The sequence below is a fragment of the Callorhinus ursinus genome, unplaced genomic scaffold, assembly GCF_003265705.2.
Source record: "Callorhinus ursinus isolate GAN/ISIS: 27379988/994484 unplaced genomic scaffold, GSC_fseal_2.0 scaffold18, whole genome shotgun sequence".
Taxonomy (NCBI): Eukaryota; Metazoa; Chordata; class Mammalia; order Carnivora; family Otariidae; genus Callorhinus; species Callorhinus ursinus.
The window spans coordinates 6640568-6658382 of NW_027397080.1; the positions used below are offsets into that span (position 1 = coordinate 6640568).

Consider the following 17815-nt stretch of genomic DNA (forward strand, 5'->3'; position numbering starts at 1 on the left):
TGTTACCCACTCAATGTTACAGACTGAGCACCTGAGCCCATACAACTGAGCCTTGCCTAGAATTTACCAGGCAGAGGACCTATTTTCTGCAGTATGTCCTGTAATAGGAAAACACTTCTAATTAAAAAAAAAAAAAGACCAGATGGAAAGATACAAACTTCACTTTTTTTAATAAACTGTACATTTATAAGCAGTTTAAATATATACTTAGAGGTGGTAGAGAAACTTTATTCTGGTGATGTCCAACTGGGAGGTAGTACATGAGAGCATATGTGTTACTTTTAAAATATACTTTAAATAGCTAAAATACACCTCAAAACTGAAATTAAAATAAATGGGTACAGAATCTCGTAAGCACGTCTACAGAAGTTTTGGTATCTGTAATCTCCAATTATAAAACCCCTGCTCCAATTTTACAGATAAAGTGAACGCAGCACCTTCCGAAGCAATTAACTATTAGGTACTAGAACCAAAGTTACAACAAGGCAACTTCCAGCTTAAAAGAATTCCCCAGTTACCAACACAATGAATAGTCCAGAGGTGGTATGTTCTACAGTCACTTTTTCAAACAAATCTTATATGCAACTCAACATATAGAACATATAAAAACAGTGTTTAAAAAAATAGAAATAGAAATAAAAAGCTTTTACAATTTATTTTTCTTTTTATTTCAATGCATTTTATGGCTGTTTATGAAATTCATTTTTTAAAACATAAAAAAAGCAAGCACTTAAAAAATAGGGTTCTGACTCCTAAGTTCATAGAAAATCCTACACTGAAGATAAATTTTTAAAATATTAATCAATTAGTGGTTTAGAAATGTCATTACCACAGTGCTCAGGGAAAGGAAAAGAGCAGTCTCCTCCTCGTTGGTAATTACTTTCTAGTCACATATGAAATAGTATACAGGGCCAAATAATTCATGCCTGCCTATTCCTTTCTAAGTTCCAATACAAGCTTACATTTCAGGAAAATCACTTTGGGTGACCTCTTTAACACAACACCACATAAGCAAACATATTTCTAAATGTCTGTTTTTGCTGATATAGATACATGCTGGGATCTGAATATTTAGTCAAAAGCTTTTCTGGGACTTACTGGAAAGGACACTGGGGAATGACTGATTCTAATTCTAATTCTGTCAAGCATTCATGAACTTTTAATAGAAAGCGAAGTAATAAGTCATCAAATCTGCATCTTAACCAAAAAAAAGATACAAAGTAACAAGTATCTTAATACTTTGGCTTGAAGGGAGTAGGCGGATCACAATGACAGTACTGAAGGCATGGAGATCCAAGGGTGAACTCCAGGAAAAGTTAGACTTTATTAATCCTCAACCATGGAGATTTAGAATCAGCTAAACATGAGGCTGATTCCTGCACTGTGCTTTTAGAAATCAAAGGAATATAATGTAATTAATAGCAAATATGAGAAGAAAGTGGGGTCGGCTACCATCTTTTTTTTTTTTTTAAGTATCAGGGCCTGACCCCCTGGGGAAAAGAACAGTTAACTTCCATGCATTGAACAGGATGACTTAGATAAACAAGTAAACTGTATGGCTGCCTGAGGGGAAAGGAACAATTTTAATCATATCATAGAGAACAGAGGCACCTTGGCAGAGACACCACTTACCCCTTCCTCTCACTAGTCTTTCTTCCTCTGCCTTTCCTCACCCAAAAATACACCAAATCCAGAAACTTCTCTAATCCCACAAGTTTTCTCATATCTCTACCTAGAGGAGGGTGAAAGAATTACTGTATGTTTTTGGTTAAAAACGAAGATCCAGAAGCCACTTTGAGATTGTGCAAAAGTAGGGAAAGGAAGCAAGGAAGTACCCAAGTCAGCATAGTTGCCACTTCCCTCAGCTTGGAGCCCAGACATCACCTCATCAAGCCAGCACCCTCTAGCAGACAGCCACATGGAATGGGGAAGAGTCCGGTCTCACACTGGTCCCAGAGCTGCCCAGTTTCCTCAGTGGATCCACACACAAAGTAAGGTCTGACAGCACCCCAGCTGAAAAGAGGTGCTGGCCCTTTAAGGAAAGCCACTGGGAAGCCCTCCGTCATTTTCCCCACCCTCAAAAGCCCCACGGTCATTTAAAGAAATAACTCCGTACACAAGTTACCTGCTCTGCCTCTGGCACATCTCTTCCAGTACAGAACACCCGCAATTCCAAGAACGTGAGTCAAAATAAAGATGGTTGATGGCAAATAAGATGAATCTAAGAGAGGCATTTCCAGGCCCGTCCTTCCTCCTTCCCTGAGTTTAGCCACAAGCCCACAGCTCAGGCAGGCCTCTGAATGCCTTTCTCCTGAGGTTACTGTTGTCCTGAACTATCAGCACACAGTTGTCAGAAACTTCCTGGCGGCTTCTCCTCCACCTCGTTGTTGAATGTCTTTCAGCAGGCAGTCCTAGATGGGGCTAAAACTGTACAGTGTATCTCAGACAAAGCCCAGGAAACAACTGGCCAGAGGGGGAGGGGAAAGGGAAGGAGGAACCAGGAGAGTAAAAAGGAGCGCTTAAGCTAGTGCTGAGCTGACTCAAATTCTATCTTTGGCATCCTCTGTTCAGCTTAAACAAACAAACCTCAGACCCCTCTACAAGAAGGGAGGGTATCAGAGGACGTCACGCTCTTAACTTTCCACTCCCAGCCAGGCTGGAATACCAGACTTCAGGATGGAGCCAAAAGAAAAAAGTCACAGAATTACTAGGGAATTGCTTGCGGGGAGGAGGCAAAGTACACAAGGATGTATTTTAAGTGTCCATGAGTACACTGGCCAGTGGGAGGGCAACGCTTCCATGGCCTAGGAGGAGGAGGCCAGGGATCCAAAGATCATTACAGAGAGGATCACATACACAACAAGCTCCATGCAATAGATCTGACATCACAGCATGATGATGAACAAGGACGACCAAAAACCAGTGTGTTTTCAGGACTGGAAAATCTACCATTAGCTGCCCAGGGGGATATGGGGATGTTCAGTGACAGCAGAAAACAATACCTTCCACAAAACTAAGGCCTGCTTACAAATGAAAACTTGATACGGAGGCTGTAGCAGGAACCGAAAACACCTTACCACTACATACCTACTGGAATGACTAAAATTAAAAAGATAGATAATATCAAGGCAAGGACGTGAAGCAGCTGGAACTCTCATACACTGCTGGTGGGGGGCGGTAAATTGGCACAACTGCTCCAGTTTGGCATTTCTTATAAAGTTAAACATACACATACCAAATGACCAAGCAATATCACTCCTAGGATTTACCCAAGAAAAGTGAAAACATGTGTCCACACAAAGACCTGTACATGAAAGATAATAGCAGCTTTATTCAAATGAATGAAAATCTGGAAATAGCCCAAAGTCCATCGACTGGTGGACTAGTAAACAAATCATGGTGCATCCGTATAGTGGACTACAACACAGCAATGAAAAGGCACAAACTACTGATACAAGAGCGGGGATGAATTTCAAAAGCATTCTACTACATGAAAGAAGCCAGACACAAAAGGCTACATACTGTATGGTTCCATCCATATGACATTCTAGAAAAGCAAAACTATAGGGACAGAAATCAGGTAAGTGGTTGCCCAGGCCTGGGGGTGAGGGAAAGAACTGACTACAAAAAAAATAAGGGAACTTTTGTGGTGATGGTTCCATAACTGTATACTTTTGTCAAAACTCACTGGATTGTACACCCAAAAGGGTGAGTTTTGTTGTACATAAATTAATACTTCAATAAACCTGACACACCGAAAGACTGGAAAGAAGTTTGCATGACCTAAATTGAATATGCAAAGGCCTCATGGTACCACTGCTCCTCTTTTCATCTACTTTCCTCTGAAGAGATATTTTATAAAATGAAGTGTGGACACACAACATAACATAGAAGGCCCAATAGCCAGGAGCACATCTAACATCCTCTGCGACACCTTTCGCTCAGGGAAGAGTTATAGCTTCTCTTGCTAACAAACTAGCTCTTTATTTATTCCTATGGTGCCTTTTACACTATGGTATGTAAATATGCTATATTATCTCACAAATAAGCTTTACTTTTTTTTTTTTTTGAAGATTTTATTTATTTATTTATTTGACAGAGAGGGAGCACAAGTAGGAAAAGTGGCAGGCAGTGGGAGAGGGAGAAGCAAGCTCTCCGCTGAGCAGGGAACCTGACGCGGGACTTGATCCCAGGACCCCGGGATCATGACCTGAACAGACGGCAGGCGCTTAATAGACTGAGCCACCCAGGCACCCCATAAATAAGCTTTAAAATGCAAATTGCTTTAGTACCTGTAAAGTTACCTTTATTTATTTTATTTGGGGGGGGAGGGGCAGAGAGAGAGAGTCTTAAGCAGGGGCTCAATGCCTAGCGCAGAGCCCAATGCAGGGCTCGATCTCACAACCCTGAGATCATGACCTGAACTGAAATCAAGAGTCAGGCTCTTCACCAACTGAGCCACCCAGGCGGCCCATCTTTTTTTTGAATCTTTTTAAAAAAGTAAATAAAAGGGAAGTGTTTTAGATCTGAATAATCTACTAACCAAAAAGATGATAAAGGTCCCTTGAGGGGAACAAATATAATATGAATATTTTAATATGGCATCTAGATCATCTATAATTTTGTGCTAACCTATATCTCATTCATCAAATATTTACCGTTTACTATGTTCCAGGCCCTGTTCTAGATACTGGGAACACAGTAGTGAACAAAACAAAGACCTTGCCCTCACGCTTATTATATACCAGTAGGAGAAGATGGAAAGTAAACACAAACAAGCAAATACATAGTTTGTCACGCAAATATAATGGAGAATACTAAAAGAGATGAAAAGGAGAAGGAAGTGCCAGTGGGGTCAAGTTTCCAGTTTTCAGGGAAGGCTTCTCTAATAAGATGGCATTTAAGCAGAGACCTAAAGAATATGAGCAAACAAATCATATGGCTATCTAGAGAAAAAATGAGCCAAATTTTTTAAGAAGCAAGTGCAAAGATCCTGAGGCAGAAGTAGGTTTGGTGTGTTCAGGGAACATGGAGAAAACTATATTGGTTGGAGCTCACAGAGAGAAGGGGAGAGTGTCAAGAGATGAAGCAAGAGAGATTATCAGATCACCTATGACTGTATGCGCCACTTGTAAAAAGTGGCTTTTATTCTAAATGAAGTAGGAAAGCTTTGGAAAGTTTTGTGTGAAAGAGTGACAGGATTTAACTTAGGGTCTTAAAAGAATCCCGCTTGCTGCTATATTGAGAACAGACTATTGAGAGGCAAGAATGGGAGCAGGGCCACTGGTTAAAATGCCATTCCAGGGGCACCTGGGTGGCTCAGTCAGTTAAGCGTCTGCCTTCAACTCAGGTCATGATCTTGGGGTCCTGGGATCGAGCCCCATGCTGGGCTCCCTGCTCAGTGCGAAGTCTGCTTCTCCCTCTCCCTCTGTGCTCTCTTTCTCTCAAATAAATAAATAAAATCTTAAAATAAAAAAATAGAATAATAAAATAAAATGCCATTCCAATAATCCAGGTGAAAACTGGTGGCTGAGAAACAATAGCTGGGACCAGTGTGGTGTTAGAGCTGGTGAGATGTGGTCATATTCTGGATAAATTACAAAAAAAGAGTCATCAGGATTTGTTCATAGCCTGGAGTGGGGTGAGGAAAGAAAAGATAGAGTCATGGCTCCCTGAGTTTTGGCCTGAGAAACTGAATGAACAGAACTGCTACGTCCGGAGATGGGTTGTAGTTGTTCTTTTTTTTGGGGGGGGCAGGAATTCTCTTTTGGATACAGCAGGTTTGAAATGCCTAGTAGATATACCGGTGGAACTCTGAATATGCAACTGAATATATGAATCTAGAGTTCCAGCAGAGACCCAGGATGAGTTTTAAAGCCAGGAAACTGGGTGAGATCACTTGGGGAGTGAACAGAGAGAGAGGAGACCAAGTTCATGGACTAAGCACTGGAAACGCTGCAACACTATATAGGGAAGAGGAAGAACCATCAAAAGAAGAGCCAGTGGATTAAGAACACCAAAAGAGCATGATGCCCCAGAAGCCAGGGGAAGGAAGTGTTTTAAGAATTAGTAATTAGGGGTGCCTGGCTGGTTCAGTTGGTAGAGCATTTGACTCTTGAGCTCAGGGCTGTGGGTTTGAACCCCATGTAGAATGTAGAGATTACTTAAAAATAAAATCTTAAAAAAAAAAAAGGTAGTAATTAACCATGCTAAAGCTCTTAATGTGTCATGATGAGGATTGAGAATGGACCACTGAATTTAGTGATGTGGAGGTTGCTGGTGACTTTAATAAGGGCAGTTTTGATGCCAGAAAAGGTCTGACTGGAGTGATTCAAGAGAGAATGGGATTTATAAGAATATGATGAACAGCATGGCAACCAGAGTTAAAAATTTAAAAATGGGCTGCATACGTGAAAGTTGTTAAGAGAGTATATCTTAAAAGTGCTTATCACAAGAAAAAAAAAAACCTTTGGTAACTATATAAGGTGACAGATGTTAATCAGACTTACTGTAGTAACATTTTGCAATATATGTAATATCAAATTATTATGTTGTACACCTGAAACTAATATACTGTGTCAACTATACCTCAATTAAAAATAATTTTTAAAAGTTAAATGTAAAAAAGAGAACGGGAGGAGAAGAATAAGTGACAACAAAGTAAAAACTACTCAAGGAATTTTGCAGAGAGAGGGATGTCTTGATGTGTGAAATAATCAATGTTTGCTGAAAGGAATAGCGCAACACAAGGAAAAGGGATAGAGCAATCCAGGGGAGACTAAGCCGGAGCGCCCTCTGGAGCAGGGCTCTTGTGAAACAGAACAGTTCATTCATTCATTCAATTTAAAAACACGGAGCATCATGGTAGACACCGTGGACACAAAGATGATGGTGACACACCTCTTACTGTGGAGAAGCCCTGGAGCTGTGATACCCAAAGAAGATGAACTTGCATGGAAGGGCATTTATTATAATATGCTCTACCAATACTACAATATACTAACATTTACCAAGTGGCTACTAGAAAGCACCTTCACATCTGTTACTTCATTTAATCCTGGTAATATTATTAGCTCAGTTAATATGCTATTATATATTATTATTATAAGTGGGGATATTTTACAAATCAAGAACTTGGGGCTCATAACATCATGTGTCATCTGTAACTCAAATTTTTTTAAAATGTTATAATAAAAAATAATTTTTTAAAAAGAACCTGAGGCTCAGAAAATTCAAGTTATTTTGTCCAAAGTCACAGAGTAAGAGGATGAACTGCCATCTGAACTTTTATCTGTCTGATTTTAAATCAATGTATTTTATCACACTGTCTCCCTTTGCTAACATGTTCTGGCAAACTAAGTACACTAACTTGCGGTTAAACAATTTAAATATTTATATGTTTGGAATACTTCCTCTTTACAAGACAGTCTGTACACAGCCCCACCCAGCTCCAAGGAAAGAATCTCAACTTTGACACGAACGTCACAGTGCTGGTACTGACTATATCACTCACTGTACAATTTTCTTTTTGCAATCTTATAAATATCTTCACCATATTTTCATTTCCCAAAGTGAAAGCCATGTCTCTGTCTTATTCTACTACCACTGCAAACCTGTCTTAATTAGAAAATCATATATCACACTTGTGCCATTCAAAAATACCTAGGAAATGTGAAGAAAAAAAAAATCCAAAGCACTCAAATGTCAAGACACATTCTGAACCTACCGTTATTATTAGAGAAGACAATGAAAGGTATCCAAAGTCATTTGCTCCTCATAAGATGGCACGCTAGACCTTGGATACACCATTTTTCTATATACGACAGGTAAAAAGTTTGTTTCCAGCCTTTGTGTATATGTATGCTTGTCTGAAGGAAGAAAGAAGAGAAATGGGGCTGCCTTTGTGAAAATAAAATAAATTTTTCACTTAGCAAAACTAAGATGGATCTGTGTGCTGTCATTTATAGGAAGTGGTTAGAGGCTGGCAGGAGGGAGTGACTGGGGTTTTTTTAAAGATCATTTATTATACAAAGAATGGGCCATTTAAAGTCATATTTAGCACCCCCCAGGATATCCCTTCTATATAACCAATGGGCAGGGCCCCAAACCACCAAAGAAGCCCTGTAAAAGCAAGACTCTAAACTTCATTAAAGATTTTAGACCTACTTCTCTTTAGGATTACTTCACTCACCAGAATTTAGGATGATCACCCACAACTGTTACCCACAAGAAATCTCAAAACAAGGCAACACCCCAGAATCACTTTCATGTCTGACTGGGATGAAAGCAAGCCGGTGAGAAAGGGCCCTGCAACTGTTACTCACACCGCCATCGTGTTAGACCTGGTCTCAAAATAACTGACATCCACAAGCTTCTTAATTTGAGCAGATGTAGACTAAAAATTTAGGACCCATCTAAAAGACCGAAATCTGGAAAAATAATGCTTACAAAGAGGAGACTTTTTTCAAACAACTATACCTAGGGGCGCCTGAGTGGCTCAGTCGGTTAAACATCTGACTCTTGGTTTCAGCTCAGGTCATATCTCAGGGTCATGGAGCCTGCTTAAGATTCTCTCTGGGGTGCCTAGGTGGCTCAGTCAGTTGGGCATCTGCCTTCCACTCAGGTCATGATCCTGGAGTCCCAGGACTGAGCCCTGCATCAGGCTCCCTGCTCAGTGGGGAGTCTCCTCTCCCTCTGTGCTCCATATCCCCCAGCTCGTGTTCTCTCTCTCTCACTCTCTCAAATAAATAAATGAAATCTTATTTAAAAAAAAAAAAAAAAAGATTCTCTCTCTCCCCCTCCTTCTCCCCCCCCCCCCAAACCCTCTCCCCACTCATGGGTGCACGTGCTCTCTCTTAAAAAAAAAAAAATTGGTAGAGACTAGCGTATGGCTGATAGCATTGGAAACCCTGGGCTTCTGGGAATGGCAGTACCCAGGCCTCAAAGCCTGGCCCTGAGCTCTGGTCATGTGTCTTCTCCCATAAGTCCAGTAGGCATCTAACTACATATAGGCAGAGGATGTGTGCTTCACAGGAGCTAATTAGGAGACACTGGGACATCCTTTCTCTAATGTTTAGCAATCTGGGATTGTGATAACAATCAACATGCAAGGTGCAGAATGCCTACAAAGAATATTCTACATACCCAAGTGTCACTGAAAAAAATGTTAGAAAACTCTCTCTCCCAAATTTCTTGCTCAGTGACCTAGATGCCATGAGCATTATAGTAGCATGGTAATTACAAACTCAGTCTGAAGCCACACTGCCGAGGTTCAAATCCAGACTCTACTATATATGTCACATTAGCACCTTTGGGTAAATTATTTAACCTCATAGAGCCTCAATTTCCTCATCTGTAAAATGAGGATACTAATGTACCTGATAGAACCATAGTGAAGATTAAAGGAGTTAATGCATTTAAGGTGCTTAGATGGTGCCTGGCATACAGTATGTGCTCAATAACTATTGGCTACTATTATTATTTAGAGGAGTAGCATACAAACCACATCTGACCACAAAGACCTCTGAATACTGCTCAGACTGTACCAAACCTTAATAAATTGATAGTTTACCCAATTTTCCTAATCCCAGTCTCCAACCTGCCAGTCCTGTCCGCATTCACTGTGAGATTAATCTCCCTGACACATGCATAATGAGTACATCTTAATGCTCAATGAATGTTCATTTGTAATTTCATTCTAAAACTTCCAATTCCCCACTGTCAGCAAATTAAATCCAAACCTCTCTGGCTTTACAATATTTTCCTCATTTACTCTGGAATGTATTTCCTTCCCATTTCCACAAGTCAAAATTCCATTCGTATGGACCAGCTTAAAGCCAATACTTCCACAGAATTTTCCCTGGTGACTCCCTCCATCCCAGTTAGAAGTAAATTCTCCTTCTCTTGAGATTATATTATACTTTACATGTGTGTTTATTTTTACTCTCTCACTAAAGTTTTTGAAGCTAGATGAATTCTGCTCTCCTATATGAAAGCTCATCACTGAACAACTATTTGTGTAATGAGTGAATTAATTAATTAATGAACAAGAGGGTCTGAAGAGCACTGTGAGAGCCAGGGGTATAGGGGCGGAACATACTGGAAAGAGCTAAACAAGGTCCAGTAAACCATGAGGATTCACAAAATTTAAGCATTTCTTGGGAATGCATCTATTTTGACTGCAAAAACATACAACAGAGAGGAAATACCTGGAAAACTCTTCATCTTATGGCAGGAATAACTCATTATGCTCCTCTAGCTAGCCCCAGCAGGTAACACACACTAACAAAGAAGCTGAATCACTTTTAACAGTGGAATTCCAGGGGCACCTGGGTGGCTCAGTCTTTGGGCATCTGCCTTCGGCTCAGGTCATGATCCCAGGGTCCTGGGATCGAGTCCCACATCGGGCTCCCTGCTCAGCAGGAAGCCTGCTTCTCCCTCTCCCACTCCCCCTGCTTGTGTTCCCGCTCTCGCTATCTCTCTCTCTGTCAAATAAATAAATAAAATCTTTAAAAAAAGAAAAAAGTGGAATTCCAAATCCACCTGGGAGTTTTAAGGGAAAAAGTGACTCCAAGAACACAGTGTAAGTTTTGCTTTTTCTTAAAGCTGGCAAGAAATCGATTTACTGATTCAGAAATTCCACTTCTAGAAATCTCTCCAAACATGGATTCTGCTCAACATCCAAACTCTGGGTGGCTTTCTTGTCCAGCTTAGCAATCTAGGCTCTTACTCTTAAAAATGAGAAAGAAAAAGGAGAGTAAAGGAAAAGAGTAAAGATGGAGAGTAAAATGGGTGATGCTCTGTGGTGCAGGCAGAGGGAGAGGAAGAAGCAGGCTCCTCGCTGAGCAGGGAGCCCAATGTGGAGCTCAATCCCAGGACCCTGGGATCATGACCTGAGCCGAAGGCATACACTTAACTGACTGAGTCACCCAGGCGCCCCTAGAAGACTCATTCTTAAAACCCAAGTGCCCCTCTCTCTGCCCAGGGCTCTAAACTTAACACAGTCTGTTAGCCAAACCTAGATTCAAATTCTGACTTCACAGTTTCTAGCTCTGTGTCTTTGAATGAATTACTTGATCTCTTTAATCTTCAGTTTCTTCATCTGTAAAATGGGGATAATAAAATCACCTCTTTGTGGTGTTACAGTGGGGATTAAGTGAGACAACACATGGACTATTTGGCACACCAAGCATTCACTATTGACTGTTTTTAAAAAAAACATTAAAGATTAACTCATTAATGTTAGCTATTATTATTATTGTTACTCTACCAGAGCTTTTATGCCTCAGCAGGGTACCAAGCCATCTTCAGTGGCCAATGCAAGGAGCTGTAAGTCAAGGTAAAACGTGTGGTATTTAATAGCTCTAAGCCACCAACTCAATGAATAAATCAAATTAGGCTTCAATGGCATTGCTCAAAAAGGGAAAGGACAAGAATATTTAGTCCATCTTAATATCCATTATTATTATTGTAAATAATCTCTCTCTTTGGGATTCTGATCATTTCCCCCCACAAAGCAATAATGAGACCTAGCTATTAAGTTTTTTTCCAGGAAACTCTGGTAGCCAGTATCTTAAATAAACGAAGACAATTCAAGGAAAAGAAGCCCTGTCCATGGAGATTGCTCTTGAATTTTGCTAAGGATTGTTATTTTTGTACAGAAATATCCCTCATTCCAAGTGAATTCATGATGGAGAGTTAGCATCTGACTCCTATCCAGCTTAAACACATTTTTAAAATGCTTTTCCAAATAAAAACAGTTTCTTTCCCTTTCTTTCTCTTTTTTCTTTTTTTGGAAATAAAAAGTTTCAGTGGCAAACATCTTTTAGTGTGATCTGGCTAAAAACATATGATTCACTTTAGTTTCTCTGAGACACCTTGGAACACAAGAGGGCAGAATGGGCATGAGGTTGACAAAGGGTCAGGCCCTCGACAGTAAGAATAAGGTCAGCAGGCAGGCTTGAGAATGCCAATAGGTAGTTACATTCAAGACTCAGAAGAAGAGTCCAGGCCAAGATAAGAGGTAGGTAAGAGAGACAACCTAAACTATTTATCCATGGAAACCAAGCTTTGCACACAAACAGCTAATTTTAGATATCTATGAGACTGTTTTCTAGATCCTGGCAGTAGCCCTAAACAATAAAGAGGAAAAACTTGCCATCTGAAGACAAAGATAGACTTGTCAGCTTCTTTACACCTGTGGACCCCTGGAGCCTGCTCTGAACCCTAATCCGCAACACAAGAATCATTTTGGTCTTTCTCAGGAGAATCTACCACCAGGCCCTGCTTATCTTCTAGTAAAACCTGCTCTCAAGAACCCTCACCAGGGTCCAAGGACCAAAGTCAAATGAACATGCCTAACAGGGATCTCCCCTACTAGCATCACTACGATACGAACTATGTGACCCTAGGGACGCCACTTAATATTTCTGAACTTCAGTTTCCTAAAATGTACAATGTGTATAAATATAACTATTTCTCAGGGTTGTTGTCAGTAGGCATCAGATGTACACATCAGATGTTAATAAATAGTTTTCTTCCCCTGTCTCCTTTCATTTTTTTTTTAGAAAGTTTCTTCCAGTCTTACTTATAAACCAATTCCATCTCAGCCTTGGTTTCTTGCTTCACCTAGCATCTGGAATAATCTGTTCTTCAAATACTCAATAGATCCACAAAATTTTTTTCTTTTTTTTTTCTTTTTGTATATTTTGTTTTTCTAATTTTGCAAATTTGTATTATTTTCATGTCCAAAATTAGACGTCTTAAAATGACTGATGTACACCTGAAACTGATAGAATACTGTATATTAACGGTACTGAAATTAAAATTTAAAACTTGATTTAAAAATGATTGAGTTGGCATAAATAAAATTGAAAGAACATTTCATACCCCTTTCAGTTCCTTTTCATCATGGAATCTCCAAGTAGTTATGGTTTTATAAAAAAAATTGTTTCACCCTGCACTCTTTGACTACAAATACTACCAACGACTACTCCTAACAGAAGGCCCCTGGAGGCATCCATTTCTTTATCGCTTAGGATTACTCCTAGAAATCTCTTAGATCCAGTAGTCATTGGATCCACAAAATTCTTAATACAAGTTCATATTTTTTATTTCTGCTCTAATATTAAAAAAAAAGAGGGCTCAATATACAAAGATGCCACATATAAAGACAAAAAGACAAGGAATCTGATTGGCCTACCCTAAGATTAGTGACAGGTTCTCTCATTTAGAGCTTAAACCCCCAGTGACCCCTACTGGACAAAGATAGATACAAAAGATTGAGTTTTATAACCAAGACAAAGAGATTCTATGACTGCCTTTATTCTAGTGAAATTTGCACACATAAGACTCTCATTACACAAGCTCAATCTTGCCTCCAAAACACACACACACATGACGTAAAAGGCAGCGATGCTAGGTCTAGTCAGCTCACTCCTTTCACGAAAACATTATCACCTCAAAGCTGGTTGGCTTACTGGCTGCCCCAAATGGATCCCCAGTATTCACAGCTTTGTGATGAGTTCTTATAGAAGAAAGAACAGGCAGTCACTGGCACACAATCCCTGCCCGCCTCCACTACCCTACATTTTTCCATTTCCAAAGCTGACTCACTGTCAGCTCAGCCCAGACTCCCCACCAGCAGCCAGGGCCACTGTGTGTGCCCAGTGAGTAATGCTTCCTCGATGCATCCTCCCAGCTGCCTCTGACTTAACAAGTCATAAAAGGAAATATGGGTAACAGTTTTAAGGGAAGAGAACATACACTCCATCCTAGAGACAGGGATAGTTCCTCTCAGCCCTCTGCAGGGACTCAGAGCTATAGTGAATTCCCTCTAACAGCAGCCAGGTGGCAATGCGGAAACAGCCGAAGGCAGAAACACCAACAAGTACAACAAATCCTTACTCTCTCAAATCTGAGGACAACAGATTCTATTTTGGATAAAACCAAAAGTCATGGGCATTAGGCAGAGCCCAACCCTGCACAGAAGTTGGTTATGGTTCATCCACCATAGACAGCTTGTCTAGCAACAGCTTGCTCAGTGGAGACTGCAAGCCAGACTCAGTATCCAACTATCTACCATCATTAGCCTCGTTTGTAAGGCAAAACCCTAATGAAAACAGAATCTCAAAGAAAGGGAGCAGCCTCTTAAATACCTGCCCACCTACCCTCAAGTTCCCAAAGGAGGACAGTGAGGAAAAGGGTGCACTGGGTTTTTGATTAGTGACTGGCACACCCAATACTCAACAAACCCTAAATAGACAATAGATGTAGTTCAACTTTCCCCAGTAGATATTCCTGGAGTATCTAAATCTCTGAAGTTTATCTCAAACATTTTGGAAGTGACTGTCAAGAGCTAGATAATTTTTGACACAACTTACTTTAAAGATACTTTGAAGCAGGGGCGCCTGGGTGGCTCAATCGGTTAAGCGTCTGCCTTCAGCTCAGGTCGTGACCCTGGGTTCCTGGGATTGAGCCCCACATTGGGCTTCCTGCTCAGTGGGAGTCTGCTTCTCCCTCTCCTCCCCGCTCATTCTCTCTCCCGCTATCTCTCTCTCTCTCAAATAAATAAATAAAATCTCTTTTTTTTAAAGAGATACTTTGGGGGTTTTTTTGTTTTGCTTAAAGATTTTATTCATTTATTTGACAGACAGAGGACACAAGTAGTTAAAGTGGCAGGCAGAGGAGGAGGGAGAAGCAGGCTCCCCGCTGAGCAGGGAGCCCCACTCAGGGCTTGATCCCAGCACCCTAGGATCATGACTGGAGCCGAAGGCAGATGCTTAACTGACGGAGCCACCCAGGAGTCCCCCCTCAAAAATACTTTGAAGCAATAACCCTTGATGAATTATCAAACAGTAAAACTTCAATTAACTAGGACTCAACGAAATTGGGTCTGCACTCCACTGTTAAGTGAAAGAGTCACCTCAAATACATAATATCACTGATTTTTTTAAAGATTTCCTTGAAATCGGGGCACTTTCAGTACAGGTGCTTACATTTTTCTCTTACCTATAATCCATGGGTCCCTGATGCCTTGGAATAAAACTATTACCCAGCTCAGTTTTTGATTAAACCTATACTATTGAAGATCCTAATTTATAAAAACAAACAAACAAACAAAAGAAAAAGAAAAAGGAAGGAAGAAACGAAGGAAGGAAGGAAGGAAGGAAAAAATTACCTATGATATTACCTATGAATATTTGATTAAGCCCCTATCTGATTTTACCACTACTTTTAGCAGTTCAAGAACTAGAGAAGGAGGTGACAGTTCCAGTTCTGTTCCTAGTTTATCATATGACTGCAGGATCATTTAATCACACTGGCTGTTTATTCATTCATAAAATGAGTTGACATTCTAGAGCTCTACATTCTTTTCTAGCCCTAAACGTCTGTGGTTCTGTGAAATATTTAGTTGCCTAGGTTCTGTGTTGTTACCCATAACAACAACAACAAATTACAAAGCACTCTTGCAATACCAAGACCTTACAATCTAACTAGGGAAGTGGTATGTGTATAAATAATTATAGCATAAGGCAGTATGCTGTGTCACGAGGGTGGCAAGACCACAAGAATTTGGTGAACAAGAAATTTGGAAGTTCAGTCAATGGAATGGTCATTTTCAGTTGGAGAAATTAAAAAAAAAAAAGGCTTCCATATATGAGGCATATAAACTGGGTCTAAGAGAATGCGTAGGATGCCAGGCAGTCTGAAATGAGAAGAGGAGACATTCCAAGGAGGAAAGATGGCCTGAGCAAGAAAACAGAAACGAGAAAGTACAAGGGAAGCTAGAGCACAGGGTCTGTGTACTTGAGAGAGAGAGCGCGAGTGAGAAGTTGGGAAGATTCACTTCTGCCAACTTCAGGTTATATGTGGCAGACTTAACATGCATAGTTATCTCCATTCTTTCTGAAACCTCAGGAAAAGACAGTCAAGGAATAAAAGTGGCACAAACCCACAGAAAAGAAGAATAAAAAATATCAACAAAAGTTTGAAAAATTGCAGAGTGGATAGATCAATGGTCGCTAATTTAAATTTCAGCTTAATCTTTCTGCTAAGTGCCCGTGAAGAATGGGGAACAGTAAGAAACCAAGTAATCTGTGCTGCAGGGCTCCAGAAAGCCTGGGGAACTGGATGCACCAGGGGCCTCTGAAGGCTGAGGAGAGTAGAAGGAAGCTGCTGGATGAGGCTGAAAAGAAGACCAGTTGGAAGTCTTCAGGCCCACATGAGGTCAGAAGTGTGCCTCACTAAAAATAGGGGTGTTAAGTGAAATTTGACATAAATGAACAAGCCTCTCCCACCCTGCCCCACTGTCCTGACTGGCAACCCCAGAGCTCTGGCTGCCAGGCTTCCGAGGCCCCAGTAGCAGATTGGCCAATTCCTCTCTGGAGAAAAAGACCTCCCCCTACCTGGTGATTCATTAAGAGTACGCCAGTCAACAAGTCCCACCAATGAGCTTTTTAAGCTTCCATTCAGCTTTTTTAAGGACTAAGTCTTACATATGAAGAACACCAAGAAACAGCGGACATTTTAAGAGCGTCTTTAAACATGAAAGACAGAGACCAGAATGAACAAACAAAAGGAGCTGGAAACAGAGACAATATTGGAAGCAGAGGAAAACATCGAGGGGGTTGGGCGCACTGTAATTAATATCCTCAGAGAGCACTAAGGCAGTATTGCCATAAAATGAGAACAAGTAGTATAAGAAAGGAACACTCAGAAAATCTTTTAAACACTTAGAAATAAAAAATACAGGGACGCCTGGGTGGCTCAGTCGGTCAAGTATCTGCCTTCGGCTCAGGTTATGATCCCAGGGCCCTGGGATCAGGTCCCACATCGGGCTCCCTGCTCCTCGGGAAGCCTGCTTCTCCCTCTGCCTGCCCGCTCCCCCTACTTGTGTTCTCTCTAACAAATAAATAAATAAAATCTTAAAAAAAAAAGAAATAAAAAATATAGGAAGAGTTGAAAGATATAGCTAAGGATCTTTACCATAAATTAGAACAAAAAGAAAAAGAGAAAATACAGAGGGGGTTAAAGAATTCAGAGGAGCCATCAAATTAGCCCAATATCCAACAGAAGTATCAGAAAGAGAAAATGGAAGGGAGGAAGTTATCAAAGAACTAATAAATGAAAGACGTGTTTTCAAATGAAAAAGACCCACAGAGAACTCAAATCAGCAAACCAAAAAAGATCCTCACCAATGCACATCATCCTCATATTTCAAAACACCAGGGATAAAAATAAAACCCTAACAGCTGTCAAACAACAACAACAACATCAGGTCACAAACCAAAGTCAGGAACCAGAATGGCACTGGACTTCTCAACACCAACACCAGAAGACAGAAGGAAGAACACCTTCAAATTTCTGATGGAACATCATTTGCAACCTAGAAGTCTTTACTCAAACTCTTTATCAAAGAGAAATTAAAATATTTTCAGACAAAGAAATTTTCAGATAAGCAAAGTTTCACAACTATTTACCACTCATGTATCTTTTCTCAGGAACCTACTCTAAAATATATTCCAATGAAGGGATGGAGTGAACCAAGAAAAATGGCAGCATGAGATCTAGGAAACATGGGATCAAACACAGAAGAGAGGTAAAGGAATTTCCCAATACGATGGTGAAGGAAAGTCCCAGGATGACAACTTTACTAAAGGCCTGAGCTGGAGAACAGAATTGGAGAAAAGAAAGCTCTTGGGGGATGTCTCCAAAGAAAATATTGAACCAAAAAATTGATTTAAAAAAATTATTTAATATTTTCCAACATACTGAGAGCTATCTTAGCTTTCCATGGGAGAGCACAGAGATAGGG

General features: G+C 40.4%; 1 protein-coding gene across 14 annotated transcripts in view; it reads right to left on the bottom strand.

Annotated features, from left to right (window-relative positions):
• Window positions 1–17815, bottom strand: part of MACF1 (microtubule actin crosslinking factor 1) — a 333619-nt gene that overhangs the window by 228291 nt on the left and 87513 nt on the right. Inside the window, exon 1 of one of the 14 annotated variants that reach the window (XM_073902855.1) lies at window positions 2126–2422. The exons of the other annotated variants lie outside the window; for them this stretch is intronic. Within the exon in view, the coding sequence (XP_073758956.1) occupies window positions 2126–2234 (109 nt within the window). The 5' untranslated portion in view covers window positions 2235–2422. Of the gene's footprint in view, window positions 1–2125; window positions 2423–17815 lie in introns of those variants that run through there. 14 annotated transcript variants of the gene reach the window in all.